At 37.2% G+C, this 18,411-nt stretch overlaps 2 protein-coding genes across 3 annotated transcripts in view; one reads left to right on the top strand and one right to left on the bottom strand.

Moving 5' to 3' along the window:
* UBAC2 (UBA domain containing 2) overlaps positions 1 to 18,411 on the bottom strand; it is an 87,923-nt gene that overhangs the window by 30,625 nt on the left and 38,887 nt on the right. The window lies entirely within an intron of this gene.
* On the top strand, positions 6,751 to 16,922 carry GPR183 (G protein-coupled receptor 183). Its single transcript, XM_063150501.1, has 2 exons — positions 6,751 to 6,827; positions 14,522 to 16,922. The coding sequence occupies exons 1-2, from the start codon at positions 6,787 to 6,789 to the stop codon at positions 15,624 to 15,626; spliced, it is 1,146 nt and encodes a 381-aa protein (XP_063006571.1). The 5' UTR covers positions 6,751 to 6,786; the 3' UTR covers positions 15,627 to 16,922.

Here is an 18,411-nt window from a genome sequence, read left to right as displayed (position 1 = left end):
CAAATGGACAAATGGCAAGGATTTTACCTTTCCCAAAAGGTTAAGGAAACCACTTCACTTATGAAGCTAAGCTCCCGGTATTTACCCAGACTTAATGTGTTAGAGGATTGCCAAAAGACTACAGTACCTAAGATGGGAATAATGACAGTTTGATTTAATTTCATGGCCCTACAAATAAACTCCCTTTAGGGTCCTCATCTTAATCACAACACAAGATGTTTTTTAAGTTTTTAAACCATCACTGCAAGGATGACATAGAATCTAAGACTTCAAGCACTTTTTACAATGACCAGATGCCTAGACTGAGCTTGTGAACACGAGCTAGAGCATTTCATTCAGACACTCAATTTTGCATATAATCCTTTTTACACAAACAAAATACACTTGTATAAATAGACACAACACGTTACTGAGATAAACTGAAATTACTGAAGTTCTAAGAGTCAAAACGCTATAAGAAAGCAACATACAAAAAATTATTCTTCATCTGAAGTTATTCCATTGTAGGCAATATTCACTGAAAAAATCAGGTTTTACAAGTGAAGATAGAAGAAAAACAAAGAAAAAATTTATTTTCTCTTCTAAGAAAAGTACTTTTAAATTATTTCTTTCTACTCTGACCAAATTAAGAGAATATCACAACTGTGGCATGCTTTTCAGGTTTTATTGATCCTGTGATAAACAGTGACTCAGAGACAGAGATTCACATGCAACAGTGCATTCAATCATAAGATAGGAAAGTACAAAAAGGAATTTCCCAAGACTGCAAGTGCATTTTAAAAAGAGATCAGAGAATGCTAAAAGGTTCCCTAAATGTTAGTACTCACCAATTATGTCAACAGAGACCACAGGAAGCACCACCCCAGTCCAGAGTGGCTATCAGCTAAATTCAAAGTCTAGTGTCTGACACTGCTCAGTACCCAACAACCTAGAGGAGCTGGAGGAAACTTAGTGATGGGCCTTTTCTGCTAAAACAGTAAGTTCATGGGCACTACAGATGTATGCTCCTCAAGGAATCAGTGTTTGTTTTTTAGACAGAGCTCACATCTAATACAAATAGGTATTACCCAAATATCCATTCAGGTATTTTTTTTTTAAATGTCAAAACTGGTGCCCTTCAAAATGCTGTGTGAAACTCAATTGTACAGGCAATTCCACTGTGTGAAAATTCATTCCAGTTAATTTTAAACTTCACCCTCAACCTTCTTTATATGATTTTGTACTTTGAAAATTTCCCTTTATTTTCAGTTGTCTTTCAATAGTTAACTAATGCCTTTTTTAGAATATCTATATGGGTACGCTGCTCTGTCAGCAGCTCTGTCAGACAGGTCATCGACAGAATAATACTAGAACGCGGCTGACACAGTAAAGTACAACAAAAGGATGGTCAAGGAAAATGCGGACCCAGTGGTGAAAAAAGGGACCTAGTGACAAAGGACAAGAAAAAAGCCAGGACATTCAATGTCTTTTTGGGTCAGTTTTCAATGGTTAGTTTTGCCCTCAGGCCTTGCAGGTCCCTGAGTGTCCTGTGGGACTGGAGCAAGACCTGCTGTGAAGGAAGACATTCTGGAGGTTCTTGAGCCCAGCTGATCATACAGGAGGCAAAAGGACCACATAGGCTGCACCCCAGGGCTCTCAGGGAGGTGGTCAATGCTACCTCACTGGAATATCATGGTGATTAGGACAGGTTCCTGACTGGGTAAGTGCAAATGTCACACCCATCTTCAAGGAGGGCAAGAAGAGGATCCTCATAGCTTTCTATCCCTGGGAAAGTTACAGAGCAAAGCTCCTAGGAGCCATTGCCAGCTACACGATGGACAAGGCAGCTGCTAACATCCAATTGGATTTACCAAGAGTGACTCTGGTGCTGTGGATAAGGAAGGGGAAGATGGCAAATGTTGTACACTCTGACTTCAGGATGGCCTTTGACTTGGTTTCTTCTTCAGCCCTTAAAGAAAAACAGGGAAGATATGCACTGCATAAGCAGATTAGAGGGAATCTGGCTGCACTGCTGGACTCAAAGGGTTCTGATCAGCAGCACCAACTTTAGGGGCAACCACTTACTAGCAGCTTCCCTCAGGGATCCATACTGGGATAAACACTATTTATTGTCTTTATTAAACAACCTGGATGATGGGACAGAGTGCACTCCCAACAAGCTGGTGAGTGAAATCAAACTGGAGGGAGCCATCAATACTTTGGAGAGCAGGACCACATTCAGCTATTCCTTGATGAAAATGGGCTGACATTAGAAATGTTAGGGAGTTCAACAGAAGTAACTGTGGAGTCTCCATATGGGTTAGAACAACCTTGTGCAGTGGCATAGACTGGTTAGAAAACAGATTTGCAGATAAGGAGCTGGAGAATCCTTTGAGTGTTAGCCAGCCTTTGAGTGTCATTTTATCCTTGCAGGAAAGGTCAATCATATACAGGGCAGCATTATCAATGTGTTGTCATCAGGCCAAGACAAGTAATTGCTCAGCACTTCTGAGCTTAAACCTAAATCACTGTGTCCACTTTTGGGCTTCATGCTTCAAGAAAGGTTTTAATATACTGGAGCAATTCCAGACAGGATAATGATGGTCCAGTATTTTACCAGGCTGCCCAGAGCTACAATCTCCATCCTCAGAAATACAGCCTGGACACACAGCCCAAAATAACCCATTCTTGTTGGACATGTTTTGAACCTAGAGTTGAAGTAAACGACTGCCAGAGATCCTGTCAAATCTAAGCCACCTTATTGCTCAGTGAAAAATCAAAGCCTTATTCCTGAAGCTCAAGATCACTGGAGGAACTTCTGTTCCTGTATTTCACTGGACAGGTACAAACACCCATCCACATACTGTAAATAAAAGGACTGGCTCTTAACTCTTTTAGTTATGTTAATTAGCTGTTTGGTACCATATATCAGATTCAACATCTTCAAGTGGAAAACATATTCTTATTGAAAGACTACTTCAGCGTTTTCTTTCCCTTCACTTCTTTCTTATCCTCTTGTATTTGCTTTTCCTCTCATCTCTTTTAGTCTCCTTTTCTGTGCTTTCTCTCTTTTTGCAGAGACCTTTGCCCCAGCCATTTGTTCATTATACTATAAGAATATCAGGAATATCACGTCCTTTCATGTGCCATGATTAACTTCTACTAGAAATTTGTGATGTCTATAGACACAACCACATTCTGACTCTGAACTGAGTTTTTGCCCACTTCATATTTAGGAAGTTAATTTTAGTCACATGGGTTAGAAAATGAAATTTTCAAACAACCCAGAAAACTCTAAAACCTGAAAACTGAATTCTAGAGTTTGAACATTCTACATATCCATCCCAAAGATGTACTGCAATAGCTGTCTCTACAATAATTACATCCCCATTTTGAAGAGCACGCTAAATTTCAACATTTTAAGCGAAACAGAAACACAGTGACAAGATAGGAACATTCTACATCATATGAATCTATGAGACTGGCTTTGTAAAAAGAAATAAAAAAAAAGTCATATACAAACAATATCCTTGAAAAAACTAAGTCAGAGATGTAAAAATTGTCTGAGAAGGAAAAATCAGGGGCAGATACTTATTACAAGAGAAATATACTATTTAAAGTTTAAAAGAGTGACTATTAAATGCAGATTAAAATAAACTATTAGCACAAGCAAATATATGCAAAATAAAGAGGAAAATATATACAAAACAGAGGAAAAATGCTTCTAAAATGCATGAACAAAGGGTTAGAAAGCTAAATAAATGTAGCTTCTGCAAAAAATGCTTGCTGCTGTCAATAGAAGTTCTGTGGCATTAAGTTTGCAGAAATAACCTATTTTATTCATAATGACTCACTACACTTACTAACTGCTGGGCTGTGTTTTTCTTCATTCAAGTTCTCCAAAAAACCATTAAACTGACAAATTCACAACCACATATTTTTGGGGGGGCTAAAAATATCACCTATAAAAACAGCTGCAGATTATACAGGCACACAAGCAGGGCACTTGCAATTCAAGTTACTAAGTCACTTCAGCGACCTGCATTCCCACAGTCAGTCCAAACACTGCCATATTACACTTAAGGTTCCAGCCTTTACTCTGAAGATGCTAAATATTCACAAAAACATTCCTTAAAATTAATGAACTCTGTGGAATGTGACTATCCTTGATGGTTGTGTTTCTCTACCTGCTGGAGTCCTGGACTCAAAGGACTCACCTACTGCACCCAATTCTTTCACTACACATGAGCAGGACTGCCCATTGCCTGAGGTCTCTCAATAGCAGCAAAAACCTTAGCCTTTGTTACCCACTACTCACTAGCTAATGCCAATATTTTACAGGAAAGCAGTAAGAATGCTAAGAGAAAAATTTAAAAATGCATCTGGAGGTGAAAAGAAAGGTTCTTCCTGTCCATGGATATCCCCGCAGAATCCATGCAACTTGCAGTTCATGAAAACTTGAGACTAACCATCTAACCAACAGCTTACAAACCCCTCATGAAGGCACAAGTCAGATACCTATCCTAAAGTAAGCTTTAATTTTTAATGCCAAGACTATCCAACAATATATTTTGTAACCTGGGTTCCACGTTCCTCACCTTGTCTGCCAAAATCTGAACAGTGTTTGCACATACATGGTAAACACAAATGTATGTCTGCACATATATGGTAAACAGAAACACTTTCTGAAACACAGCAATTTCTTAATTTACATGTTCAAATCCTGGAGCAGTCAAACAGATATTGGACCAACAGCAGCTGTATCAGAACAGAAAACAAACAGCTAGAAGGATAAACAGTTAGTGAAAGAATGCAACCTGCACCATTTAATTTATCATCATGCTAGGCTGGATTGGTAGCCAATATGCAGTGTGACTCAAAGGGTACAATCTAGTACTGTATCTTAATCAAAGGAAGGCAATATTTTATCCGATCAAAGCAGGAAACACATACTGCCGTTGTTTTATAAAGATAAAACAATTCTGAAGCAAACATTTCCTTTAATAAGAAGCTGGGGTACTAATGTCAGCCCTTGAGCAAAGACATGACTGCGTATCTCAAAATTTCCCATTTCCACAGCAGACCTTGGGCGCTGGGCACGGAACCACACTGTGGTATTACTTTGCGTACATATGAAGCAAGTTCCCTGTGCGATTTCCCTTTAAGCAGTCCTGAATTCTCATTACTTCATTGAAAGCAATTTTAGTCTCTGATAAAGCTGAAAAATTAAAAAATTATTCAAAAGCAAGTAAGGAAAAAAAATCCAGAATAAGACTGGTAAGTTTTCCCAAAGACTGTCTGAATGCAATGTTAGAAGATGAATGCTCCATTAAGACTGAGGAGCTGAAAGCCCTAGATAGAGCCTTTCAGCTCTTTGGCATCTAAGGGGAATCAAGTAATGTGTACAGGGGGAGTTCAACACCAGAAAAATCAGTGTGCAGTCTCAACCAAGTGCTCCAAGCAGGTACAAAAGTAGCTCACAAGGCTCTATGTTCTGCTATAGCAAAAACATTTCCTATAATACAAAGTAACTTTGCCATTAGATCTGTGTTTACTTTAGGTTTTCTGATGAGATGGACGTGTTAGCAGAGATCCTATCTCTCTACACACCTTAACCACTACAATGTCAGCCAACACCTGGGCTGTGAACACAGCCCTAACATTTCCAAGGAGGCATCCTGCACTCTGCATGGGTTGGACCTGCCAAAAATAACCTTATCATGCCTTGTTGGTTGTTTAAAATTAGGTCACCAAATGAGGTCATGAAACAGTCCTTTGCAGTCATGAATGATCAGTATCAGTTTTTGGGGAAAAGCCCAGGTAGCTCTCAACCACAACCTCTAACAGCAAACAAAAGGATTTTCCATCTGCCTCTGAACTCCAAAATCCTCTTAACACAAAATTTACCTCTTAAGACTTTAAGACATTAAGACTTCTTCACCCAGAAACAAAGTCATTTCAGGTACAAATGGGTTAACTCAAAATTTGACATTCCATTCCTTTCCTACTCCTTAGCCACTCATTCTTGTCAATATTATTTTAGGGGAATCAGATTTGTGTCTTAGAAGCTTTTTATCTTTCATGTATTTACCTTACTATATTATTATTATTATTATTATTATTATTATTATTATTATTATTATTATTATTATTATTATTATTATTATTGCTTAAAATGTAATAAACAGCTTACAAAGGCAGACATTCTTACTAATCTCTCAAAGTCTCAGAGTTCTTTAACTCCCTCATACGTTTTTGAAAGACATTTCTGTAAATCCTCATCATTATGATACTAAAACCGTGCTGGGAATGTCCACAGGCGTTTGAGGCGTCTTCTTTAACACCACATCTCGGTATGTCTCAGTTTTGAGGTTTCCTCATGCTGCATCAGATCTCCTCGGTAAGAAGTTGTTCTAAGTATGTACTGATTACACAGCTCTTTGCTGTAAATTAAGGTATTTTAAATGCAGATGGCATATAAACAAAGTTTTTCTCATAGGAGAGGGATTTTAGTCGGTCAGCAATTACTCAACTAAACCTCTGGTAAAGTCCCTTCTGTGAAAGTCAGTAGTGTGTAACTTCAGGGGGGAGGTGGAAGTGTTTTTTCTAATTACTCTCTTCAAGCAGACTAATTGCAAAAGGATCTAAAATAGATGCTTTCACATCCCATAAAACAGTAGGCAGCAAATCAGCGCTGGGTTTTTTTGAAGCACTTGAAAAAACCTTACCCCTCCCACAAAAGATTCACGTAATCACTCTTGAGAACAATGAGCAAGGGTAAACCTTCTCAGTCAGGCCATCCTGTCAATGCCCTTAACTGCTCAGAAGATCCAAGAAGCTACAGAGATGTAAGTACAGAAAAGAACTAACTTTTTACTTTTTTCCTTTGCCACTGAGCAACAGCAAACAATTCCAGAAATATTTCCTTTTTTGCATTATACTGGATATTTTCATGTGGTAGTAAGGATAAATGAGCTTTGTATGGGAAAGACCCATGGAAGAAATTCGCTGATATTTTATATTCCATATTAATATGCTGCTAGTTAGTTTCCACTTGAAGGATCTGTTGATCTACAGCATCAACAAGCTATTCCAACTCCTTTCTCATAGTACAGCCTTCTGACAATCACAGGGAAAACATTTCATACTGCCTTAACTTAGGCAAATTTTTAGCAACACTAATTTAAATTATACCAGTGCAGAAGTAACTACTGTAGAAGTAGTAAAGGAAGCACTGAAGCTCTAAAGTCACTGAACCTCACAGAATAATAGTAAGAGAAAGCTTGAAAACAAATCCATACCGGGTTGAATGCATAGCTTGCTTTTATCACATGCATTTCTTGTCTATGAAAACAGCCTTTATTATCAGCTTGAAAACTTCTCACTTTTCTCATGTCTGAACATTGCAACAGAGCATTTTAAGAGCTCAAAGTTTTATGAGCTAATTCCTCTTTTAACTTCTAGTGCACATTTCTTTCAAGGTTTTTAGAAGGCATTCTTCTTCTGAATTGCAATGACCAAATATATTTCTCCTTATTACTGCTCTTTAGATATATTACAAGTGGTATGATTTTTGTGCACCTTCCCAATTTAAAAGGATACATTTTTCCTATTATACTGGCAAAACAAGACAGACTGTTCAACAGACAGAAACTAAACTAAACTATCTTTTATCTTAAAAAGTAAGAGAGTACATGCCTTTGAGCATAAAATACAAGAGATCTGTCTAACATTTTCATGAAGGCTACTGAAGACACAAGGCAATTGAAAATTTACCTGGCAATTAGTTTCTAAGAGCCCAAATATTGGTTTTTTTCTGGTCAAAAGACTGAGGAGCATGTACAGAGAATAATAAACTTAATACAGAAGCTATAATCTGAAGCTGTAAATCTTAAAATTAAATATTATACCTGTATGGGTTTCATGTAACTCAGAAAAAAACCCCAAACTCAAATCGGTGTGCATGTTTTCTAGTAGTAAAATACAAATCTTCATTTGAATACTTTTTTCTTCTGCTAGAAAGAATGTAATTTTCAGTGGCTCACACTTTTATTCTGCTTATTTGCTCCAGTTTTAGGCTCTCTCCTTTTTACATTTGGTATACCTAACAAGTGTAAACTGAAGGGAAGTTAATCATCTTAGCATCAGTACAGCTCTCCAAATCAGTATATATTTTAGGCAGAGGTGATTTATGTTAGATAGGTCTCACACTTTTTGTAGAACACATCATCCTTGTAAAGAGATCCAACAGATAAGACCAGGTTGCACCCTTCAAATGAATTCTTCTTTAGTTATGCACTTCAACTCAACTCCTTTTATTTCCATCTCACTTACTATAGTTTGTATTATTTTTTAGCACCAAATATAACTGTCACACAAAATCTATAGTAATGGACTACAGACTATATAAAGATCCCACAGTGTTGTGCACTTGCATATTCTGTTAAGCAGCTAAAGAATATTCTCATTCATTATAGCCACTGTTAAGACAATTTAAGACACTGTTAAGACAATATGTGGGATTCTCTGACATGTGTGTTACAAATTTGAGTTTACTATGCCAATAAATTTGGATCTATATCAAAGAGGGATAAAAGCACTAGCCTGGAAACTGTCATCAAAATTAGCTGTGCATTTTGACCTGAGGACTCAATCTTCAGGTCATCAGGCTGACTCACCGGCCTTTAGAACACAAACCTCAACAGCTTTTGAACAGAAATTAACAAACAGCACTAGCAGCATATGAGTGTTAAAGTGTTAGAAAGAAAGAGGAAGCTTTAGGACATGTCTGTCTCTCGCCTGAGCTTTTATTATTGTATATGTTCTTTCTATTTTAACAAGGTGTTCTGCTATGCAATGCAGCACACACACTTTTTAATACACATAGCTTAACTGAATCAAGCCCTTTTCTCAAACAGAGAACACTCTTCAACAGAGATCACCTGTACAGTAAAACTGAAATACAAACAGTAAATATGACTGCTCAACAGGAAAAAAAATAGTTTTGAGATTAAGAAAAAATCAAACCTACAAAAACACAGCACTACATATTTCCCATCTTCTACCATTTTAAAACAATGTAAGACCTACACAGATTATATCTATAGAGGACTGTAAGATCAGAGAATCTTGCATAGAAGAGAAGTCTCTTTCCTGACCATTCCTTTAAAATAATTTATACTCTCCTTTAAAATAATTTATACTCTTTATGCAGAGAAAAACAACATTAACCCTCAATATGATTTGTTAAGGAAATATTGTCCATCTCATAGTGATTAAACCATACTATGTATCAAGAGCCAGTAGAAATCTTTCTAATGAACTGCTGTGCCTTTTCAAGAATATAATTAGTAATCTTAAATTAGCAACTGGACCTGGGACATATGGACCAGGGATTCATCTTCAAAGAATGAAAATTATGAAGAGACACAGAGAAATCACACATTAGATTACAATAGAGTAAAAGGCTTCTACATGTCCCCTGTTCTGCCGAAAAGACAGATGGTGCTCCTCAGCAGAAGCAGGAGATGAGAACAAGAATAAATTTCATTTAGCATACAGAGAGAGCTTTGTACCACTGCTTGCACACAGTCCCAACCCATATAATCTAAGGTGCAACACTGCAACTGCTGGCTCACAGCTTAAATCTATTCTTCTTAACAGTTAAATGTATGTAATATTATGATACTATATACAAAGCTCTTCACACACAAACATGTCTGTGAAGCAGAGGTGTGGATTACACAGTACTTCCAGACTGGGGTCACCATCCTGTTCATCAAACACCTTCTGCTGTGGGGATTAAACACAAAACAAATGTATAAGCATAAAACAAATGACTGATGCCAGTCAAATGTTTTGACACAACATGAATCTCCCACACAAGCTATTTTGCCTTCTTTGATGAGATTACAATATCAGTTTAGAAAGACACCTGCGCAGATTTCAGACATGCTAGATTTTGTAAGCAGCTTGCCATTATGCTGTGAATTTTTTCCCCAGATGGATGCTATGGCTGTGAAACATCAAGAACCACAGAGAACAAACCAGTAGCTGCCTATCTAACAAACCTCATAAGTAATTGACTAAAGAAATTTGCTGGTCAAAAATGCAACCACAGTCCTAAGATTTGAAAATGGCAAGGGAAAGAACATTATAGAACAACAACCTGCACTGGTTGCAAGCTTGGGCATAGTATTTAACGGTAAAATTAATTTTAAAATCTCCCACACATAAGGTCCTCCCAGGTCAAAGCAGAGAGCAATGGCCATGCCCTTACACTGGAGATATCCTATGACAGTGAATCAGAGAAATACTCCTGGAGCAGAGTGACCTAACTTCACAAACTCCCAGTGCACTGCTACACAGCTCTGTGTTGCATACATAATGCACTGAGCAGAAAAGGCAGGGATGGAGTGGTGAGTTTGCCTCCAGGCACAGCAATACCAAGAGGCATCTGGAACCCCAAGTCCTGTGTGGGACACAGCTGCAGTTAGAACACACATCACAGGATCATTTCACCTTGTAGTGAAATATTTGAGAAGCTTACCTCGAATTGCCTAAACCATGAGATTCTGTAAAGAGACTCAATGAAAACAGCAGTTCCAAATTAATTTTAGAGACATATAAGACAGAGACACACATTTTTTTAACAGAGAGGTACTGACCAAAGACTAGAGTACAAAAGGGTAATTTGCTTTCTCTTCAGTTCTCCAAGACAAACAGCATCATAGAAAGTATGCTTAAAAGAAAAGTTACCAGAATCCATACACAATAACTAAAATAATATAATCTAAACTACACAGAAGATTACATTAACTAAGTGGTCTATGTCACTGAGTGTTTATAGACACAGAAAATGTGAACACCTGAAGAGCCTTCTTTACAATACAGATATACAGACAGGAATTCTCAATACTTTATACCTTAACATTTTGGCATGCAACTCTAAGCCAAAAACCAAACTGGTAAGGGATATTAATATTATCTTTCTTCCAAGTATATATTTCAAAGTAGTATAATTAATAAACCTAGAAAGCCACTGGAAGGGTCTTTAATCCAACAGTCTAGAAGAGCAAAAGTTTTAATAGTGATTCTAGAGTTTTAGAGTGATTCTAAATTCATTGGTGCATCTGGATTTGGGACAGTACATGGCCATGTTCTCATGAGTTATTCAGGCACACAGCTCATTAAAACAGAGTCATGTCCAGCTAATCTGAGGTTTGCAGCCGTAAGGATGTAACATTCTCCATTTATTCTCCAATAATACAAAACTCACAAAAAGTATTCAAAATGTTCTTTTTTAAGATACATTCTGTAGAGGATGTCATATGGTGTATGTGTAAGTGGATCACTCAGGATTGCTGCCAAGAAATAAACAGGAACCTGACACAAGGAGTAGGTTTTTTAAAAAAAGATCTTATCTTACTTAATAGTCCAGACACCTTTCAGGAAGAAAAGAAAATGTGAAATACCTGCTGAGATGAATGGAGTTCATCCAACAACAATTAGAGTTCAGAAGTACAAAGAAGTTATCACAGCTTGGGTGATGCATATTATGATGGATGGTATCAACTTTATCATCTGTTTGGGCCACAAAATAGATAAAATCTCTCCTTTTTTTTTTTTTTTTTTTTTTTTTTTTTAATGAATATATTCAGGTACTGTAGCACCTAAACACCTTGGTGGCTCTCAAAAATGCCCACACATACCTACAGGTAGATAAGGTAGATAAAACACTAATAGTAATCTACAGCATTGTAAAATGTGCTCCCTACATTAACAGTCAAAATATTTTGGGGATAACAGAGAATGAAAAAGAATACTTTTTGCCCCCAGGCTTGACTCCCACAGCAGGCAGAAGAGCCTGCCAAAGAGCACAGCTTGGCTGACTGCACACTGCCCCGGAAGATCCACGAGCTGTGCTTCTCCAGCTTTCTCCTCATGCATTTGTGGCCAGTTTGTCCTGCCATGGAACTGCTCCCAACAAATATCCATGCTAGCACCATGGATAGACACAAACACTTGTCTCAGCTAGGACTCCTTCTCAATATAGCCACAGTAATATGTGAGGAGGAACAGGCTGTTTTGAACAACAAGTTCTGGATTAATTTATTACATTAAAGATCCAACTTCATAGCACAAAATTAGGTAACATGCAATTTATGAAATTCTACTCTTGATGTAAAAAAATTACACATTTTACTGAATATACAGGTTTCTTCCTAAACCTGTTCATACAAATACATGGTTCAATGTATTTGTAAAATAGATATTCTACATTTTACTAATGCTTCTAGAAAGACATATGAATGGATGTGACAATTATGTGCACTATTTTTGAACCTAAATTATTACAACTTCAAAGCAAAAAAACCCCCATGCACTTTAAATGCTGTAGCTAGTTACTGCAATTGAATTGTTTATCACAAATCTTAGATTATCCTTTCCAAAATATGTTGAAAAAATTATTTTAACTAAACTTCAAGAAAGAGATTCATAGAAGATAGATGTGATGCTGGGAGTGTGAACAAGAATTAGAAGCATTTAAATATGAGAAACAAAACAAAATACCTCACCGACTCATATACAGGTACCTACATAAACCCACACCATTTTATGCAAAGCCTGTTACACTTAGGTAAAACAAAATCCATCCTAAACACTTCTACAAGGGAAAAGATGGGAGGAAATCATACCAGAACTACACTCAGGGTAATAACTACTGCATTAATCAATCACCAAACACACTAACACCAAGATAGCATGAACAATCCAGAATTAACTAATATAAAATTACTGACATTCCTAAACCTGCACTACAGTTGGAACTGTTATTTACCAGATTGGTTCCTTTATTCAAGGCACAGAACTCCCAATTCAGATTTGACATACAACCCTGAATGCAGTATCCCCATGTCTTGAAAGACAGCACTTACTTTACAAATACCTAAGAATCAGAACATTGCACATCTGTCAGTCAGAAATTACTCACCTGTCTTCCCTCCTATCTATGGAATGCAGCAAACACACACTTAATGTACTACCTGGAAGTCAAATCTCTTCCTTAAACATATAAGGTAACTAATTTACATATTTTAATACGCATCATCCACTATCTGCAGGTTTACCATTTACAGAGAACCATTAATTGTGAACATCCTGAAATAAGCAGTACAATCTCCTCAAATCATGAAAGAAAATACTAGCCTTTAAATGCTTTCACAAGTTAGTACAAGGATAATGAATGCTTTCTAAAATGTGTGTTTTAATTCCCTTAAAATTGAGAGGTATTTCCTAGAAAGAGTTTTTGCAAGTGCAACAGGCTACAGTTGCTTGCAAATATTGTGTGTTGAATGACAGATGCTCAGAAATAACATAGACATGTTTATTAAAGGTACAAGACAGACTCAAAATTCTAATTACAACAGCTTTTATCTTCAGGTAGTATTCTTTGTTAAAACAGAAGCAATCTTGTTTTGATTGCTGTTTAAATTCATAAATGGGGCCTCTAAGAGGCACCCTTTTGTAGAACAGCTGCCTGTTCTACAAAACATGGAGGAGTAACATGAGATGCCCCATCCTTTCTGAGCTTCATGCTTACACTACACAACTGTCAGGTAACAGCAGACCTAGGAAATGTTTGCACCTTGAACAGTATCAACAAAATGGGGTTCTTCCCATTTCTGAAATTCTGCTGGATTATTTTAAAACATTTTTCAGCCCCCCCTAATCACTGCCACTTTGCAACTCTTCTATGCTACTTATTACTGTACAGATTAAACAATTTCTAAAATCTACTAAATTGACAAAGTGTAAAATAGTTCACCTGCACTACCTCTCTTTAGCAGGGTCACTAAAGAGTGATTAAAGTAGTAGTCTTAAGAATTTATGTATGCAACAATATTTGAATTAGATTCCAAAAGCCAATTCTTAAACTTAGAATTAAACAAGTTGCTGTGGTAGGAGTCTATGATCTTAAAGGTAATTTCCAACCTAAATTAATCTGTGATTCTATTACAATGTCAATATAGTAAGAGTGCTGAGAAAAAAAAATGTTTCTCTAAACAAGTTAAAGCATCACAGTGTGAATTTTTAGCAACAAAAATTCTCTTAAAACTAACTAAAACACATTTAAAACATTTTGTCTGCTTGTCTGATCCTTTGAGACTGCATTTGATGCTTTATCATGTAGTTTCTTCAGACTCTTTTTTCCCCTCAAGGTGCTTTAAACAGTCTCCCAACTCCTGAGCACCTATAGACTTTACTTCCAAATATATTACATCCCTGGTTTATTACACTGTCCCCTGTCTGATTTTCTTTATAAGAGAGGCAATTTGGAACAAGAAAAAAAACCCAAAAGGAGGCATCTGTTTGTTTGTTTTCAGATAGAGTCTTGAAAAGTATTCCACAGCAATTAAGTTTCATTTCATTTTTTTAGTCTTATTTTGCAACAGAGGCTCTCCATTGTTACATAGAAGTAGTTTATCTGCATTTCTTACAAAATGTTCCCTTTTGTTGTTTTTTTTTTTTCTCATGATAGGTCTACTGAACTTCCTGCAACAACAGTGGTGGCAGAAATGGACCTTTTCACAGCCTCTGAGACCAACATTTCCACCTGTGACTTGTACGAGCACAAAGACACAGCACGGATATTACTGTCTGTCTTCTACGGCTCCATCTTGATCCTTGGGTTGCTTGGAAACACCATTGCCCTCACCGTCATCTTTAAAAACAGGAAGAAGATCAACTCCACTACCCTGTATTCAACAAACCTCGTCTTCTCCGACCTGCTCTTCTGCATTGCCTTGCCAACCAGGATCGCCTACTATGGCATGGGCTTCCACTGGCCCTTCGGAGAGGCGCTGTGCCGAATCACCGCGCTCCTGTTCTACATCAACACCTACGCAGGCGTCAACTTCATGACGTGCCTGAGCATCGACAGGTTCTTCGCTGTCGTCCACCCCTTCCGATACAAGATCAGAAGGATTAAATATGCCAAGGGCATCTGTGTCTTTGTCTGGTTTCTTGTATTCAGTCAAACTTTCCCATTACTTATACAATCCATGTCACAGAAAGAAAATGAAAGGACTACATGTATGGAATATCCAAACTTTGAGAAAATAGAACATCTACCACTTATACTTCTTGCTGCCTGTTTAATAGGGTACCTTATTCCTCTGGGGATTATTCTATTTTGCTACACTCAAATCAGCTGCAAACTTTTTCAAACAGCCAAGGAAAATCCACTGACTGAAAAATCAGGGATAAACAAAAAAGCCATCAATACAATCATATTCGTAATTATAGTGTTTATAATCTGCTTTACTCCTTATCATGTTGCAATCATACAACACATGATTAAGAAACTTCAGCGAGAACCCTCGTGCAGTGAAACGAAAATTTTCCAGAAGTCACTCCACTATACTGTATTTCTGATGAATTTTAACTGCTGCCTAGATCCTTTCATCTATTTCTTTGCATGCAAAGGATACAAGAGAACTGTACTGAAAATACTGCGACGACAAGTGAGTGTATCAATTTCAAGTGCTGCCAGGTCACATCATGAAGAAAGCTCCCGTGACGCAGGAGAAACGCAAATGACGGTACTTGCTAAATCCCCCAATGGAAAGCTACCTGAAAAATAAACTCTGTAGTACTTCACAGTGAACCAAGACTAAAAAGCCAGGGTCCACAGCAAAAACTCTTAGTCCTCCCCTACAGCAGCTTAAGTAAAATTCTGTTTCTCAGGATGTCAGAGAATCAAGGAGTGATGGATTGAAAAATATTTGTCACAGGACAGCAGGAAAACTCAGCATTATAATCTTCTTGCTGTATCCTTTTGACTGATCTCTTATTTTTTCCAGGAAATATGCATCATTGAGGATGTTCAGATTCCATGCTGCACATACATATGCCTGGATGTTACTAACTCAAGCAGAGCCAAATCACAGTTAGGACTGAGCACAAATATAGCTTACAATTCAACCAACTACAACCAGAACACCTGAAAATTTCAAGACCTCTAGCTGAGCTCCAATTACAGAAATGGTTTTGTTGGACCACTCACACAGACATAGGAAATAAAATTTTGAGATAAAATGAACAACTTCTTTGCTCATTTGACTATGACAAGTTTATAGCTCTTTGGAGGTGAAACAACATTTTACAATATTTGGAGCACAAATGCCTTACTGGACAATTCACATAGAAAGCATTGTCAAATGTAACACATGAAAAGCTAATGAACTGTTTGGTTCTTCCCAACACTGAACATCTCCTGCATGTAAAATCACTCATCTTCACAAGGTGTATTATCTCTTTACTCCTTTTCCTAAAGGAAAACTTTCCTTTTTAGTGTATATTGTAAAAAGTCACTCTCTACTCCTGTTGTATATAGATTATTTATAAACACAAATCGAAGCAAGAGACTGTAATATGAAAACTGCACCATTTCAGTTAAAAGAACAGTGATACAGTGTTCTTCAGAACTTCTGCTGAAGTCAGCCATGGATATAAGACAAATGCTTTAGAAACCTGAATAAATGTTCATAGTTCAGACCATTCAAAAAGTATATTAATGGATTAATTCTGATGGTGTGAGATGGCTACCTCTCTTTAAGCATTGTTTACCTGAAAAATCAATAAATGAGAAGAGCAGAACTAGCAGGGAAAGAACAAGTTTTCCCATCATGCCTTCATACAGCATATCTGGGATCCCCTTAGGCATGCTGAAATTGGCTCAGGAAATAGACCAAATGACTTAAACACATCCTGCTGGAATCAGCTCAATACCAGCTGAGAATCCAGGATGTAAGCCCTGGGTTCCTGCTGATGTGCCCTTCCGTCACGTTTCAGCTTCCTTCCCTACTTTATTCCTGGCACCTATATCTCTTCTTTAGTGTTCTATCTTATTAGTATGCCTTCACTGGCCAACACAACGTGGTAACTCAACCAGAAGGCTGTGATGGAAAATTAAAGAGTGCCTGATAATCATCAGTAAAGGCTATGCCACATGTTAGAACAAATTTTATTTATTTCAGCTGTATCTTTCTGACATTGAGGTTGTATTGGAAGTCAAACAAACATATTACATTTGTTGTCTTTGCAATTCCTTCCTTCCTTGCATGCTGACCCCTGCCTACCTGCAAACACGGAAGGGCTGTACCTGACGAGCAGTACAGAAACATTAAATTAATCATTAATATTTTATGGCAAAGAAACCACAAACCCCCTATATTTCATACCACTTAGACTGCCAAAATTGAGTTTCTAATTCTAAACTACTAATTCTCTCTTTCCTAAATATAAAAGACACTATGCAGCTTCAGAAAAGCAGTGCAAGAAGAATAACTTATCAGAAGTTCTACTTAATTCTGTATATTCTAGTGGTTCTGTTCTTGTCAGCTTTTTTAATAAACTATTTTAAAACATTATTTAAGAATGTGTTCCTATTGAATTAAGCAAATGGTAACCAGATAAAATCACAGACCACTCATGAATACCTAGAAGTGGTAGAAATAAAATATATGTATTGTTAACATCTCACTAGTACAAGCTTACTTTATTCTGCTAATGTCTAGGCTTTTTGAATTTTTAGCATGCATTTAATCTAACTATGATTATAAAATCTTAACGACAAGAAGCCTTTTTCATATTTGTCTGTAAAATGTAACTTAAGTATGTATTAAAACACCACATACAGCAGGTAACTACACTTTTCTAGGTGAAGATGTCTACTGAACATCTTTCTCTACCCCATTTTCTCATATTAGCAATTTTGTTATTTTCAATATTGGATTTTGTTTCTAAATCACACCAGCATTCTCAAACAGCTAACACTACATCAAAATACTGCTCTAGCATGAGTCCAGTTAGATATAGGTCTGAGAAAAGCTACTTTTCTCTCATTATTTAAATGTTTCTCAAATGAAGAAGAAACCAATAAAATAAAAACTTTTAAAAGCTAAGATAAGCTCAGTTTCCTGACAAAAGTCCTGCAAGCACTGACATACAGATGGACAATGACAACTGACATCTCTGGCAGCTGATGTCACTGTTCCTCCTCACTCCTTGTCAGGATGCACTCACAGCTCAAGCACACTTGTGTCAATGAGGAGACTCTTTTCTGTCATCTGCCAAAAGCAGCAGTGAGGGATTCACTTTGCTTGGGACACTGCACTGAGGCAAAACATTTAGAAAGCATCTGTCCTGCTCCTTGTACCAGCTGTGGCATGGGGCTGGCAGCCATCCTCAGAGAGATGGTAACAATTTGCTGCATGGGAGCAAAGGAGAACAGTGAGTAAAAGTTACAGATGTTCTCAACTGGTTTCCTCCATGATGCCCTTATCTAACTTGTGGCTTGAAGTAGTGTGAGTTTGGCAAGAAAAAAGAAGCTGTTTCTTTAGGGGAAGCTTTTCACACATTGTAAGC

This window comes from Melospiza melodia, chromosome 2 (assembly GCF_035770615.1).
Source record: "Melospiza melodia melodia isolate bMelMel2 chromosome 2, bMelMel2.pri, whole genome shotgun sequence".
NCBI classification, from domain to species: Eukaryota; Metazoa; Chordata; class Aves; order Passeriformes; family Passerellidae; genus Melospiza; species Melospiza melodia.
The sequence above is the reverse complement of the archived record's forward strand: the minus strand, read 5'-3'. Positions and strand labels throughout refer to the sequence as shown.

Bases quoted from the DNA above. Each gene is read 5' to 3' on its own strand.
- GPR183 (XM_063150501.1), top strand. From the start codon at position 6,787: ATGCCCTTAACTGCTCAGAAGATCCAAGAAGCTACAGAGAT. The intron at 6,828-14,521 runs GTAAGTACAGAA...TTCTCATGATAG, and splicing joins ATCCAAGAAGCTACAGAGAT to GTCTACTGAACTTCCTGCAA.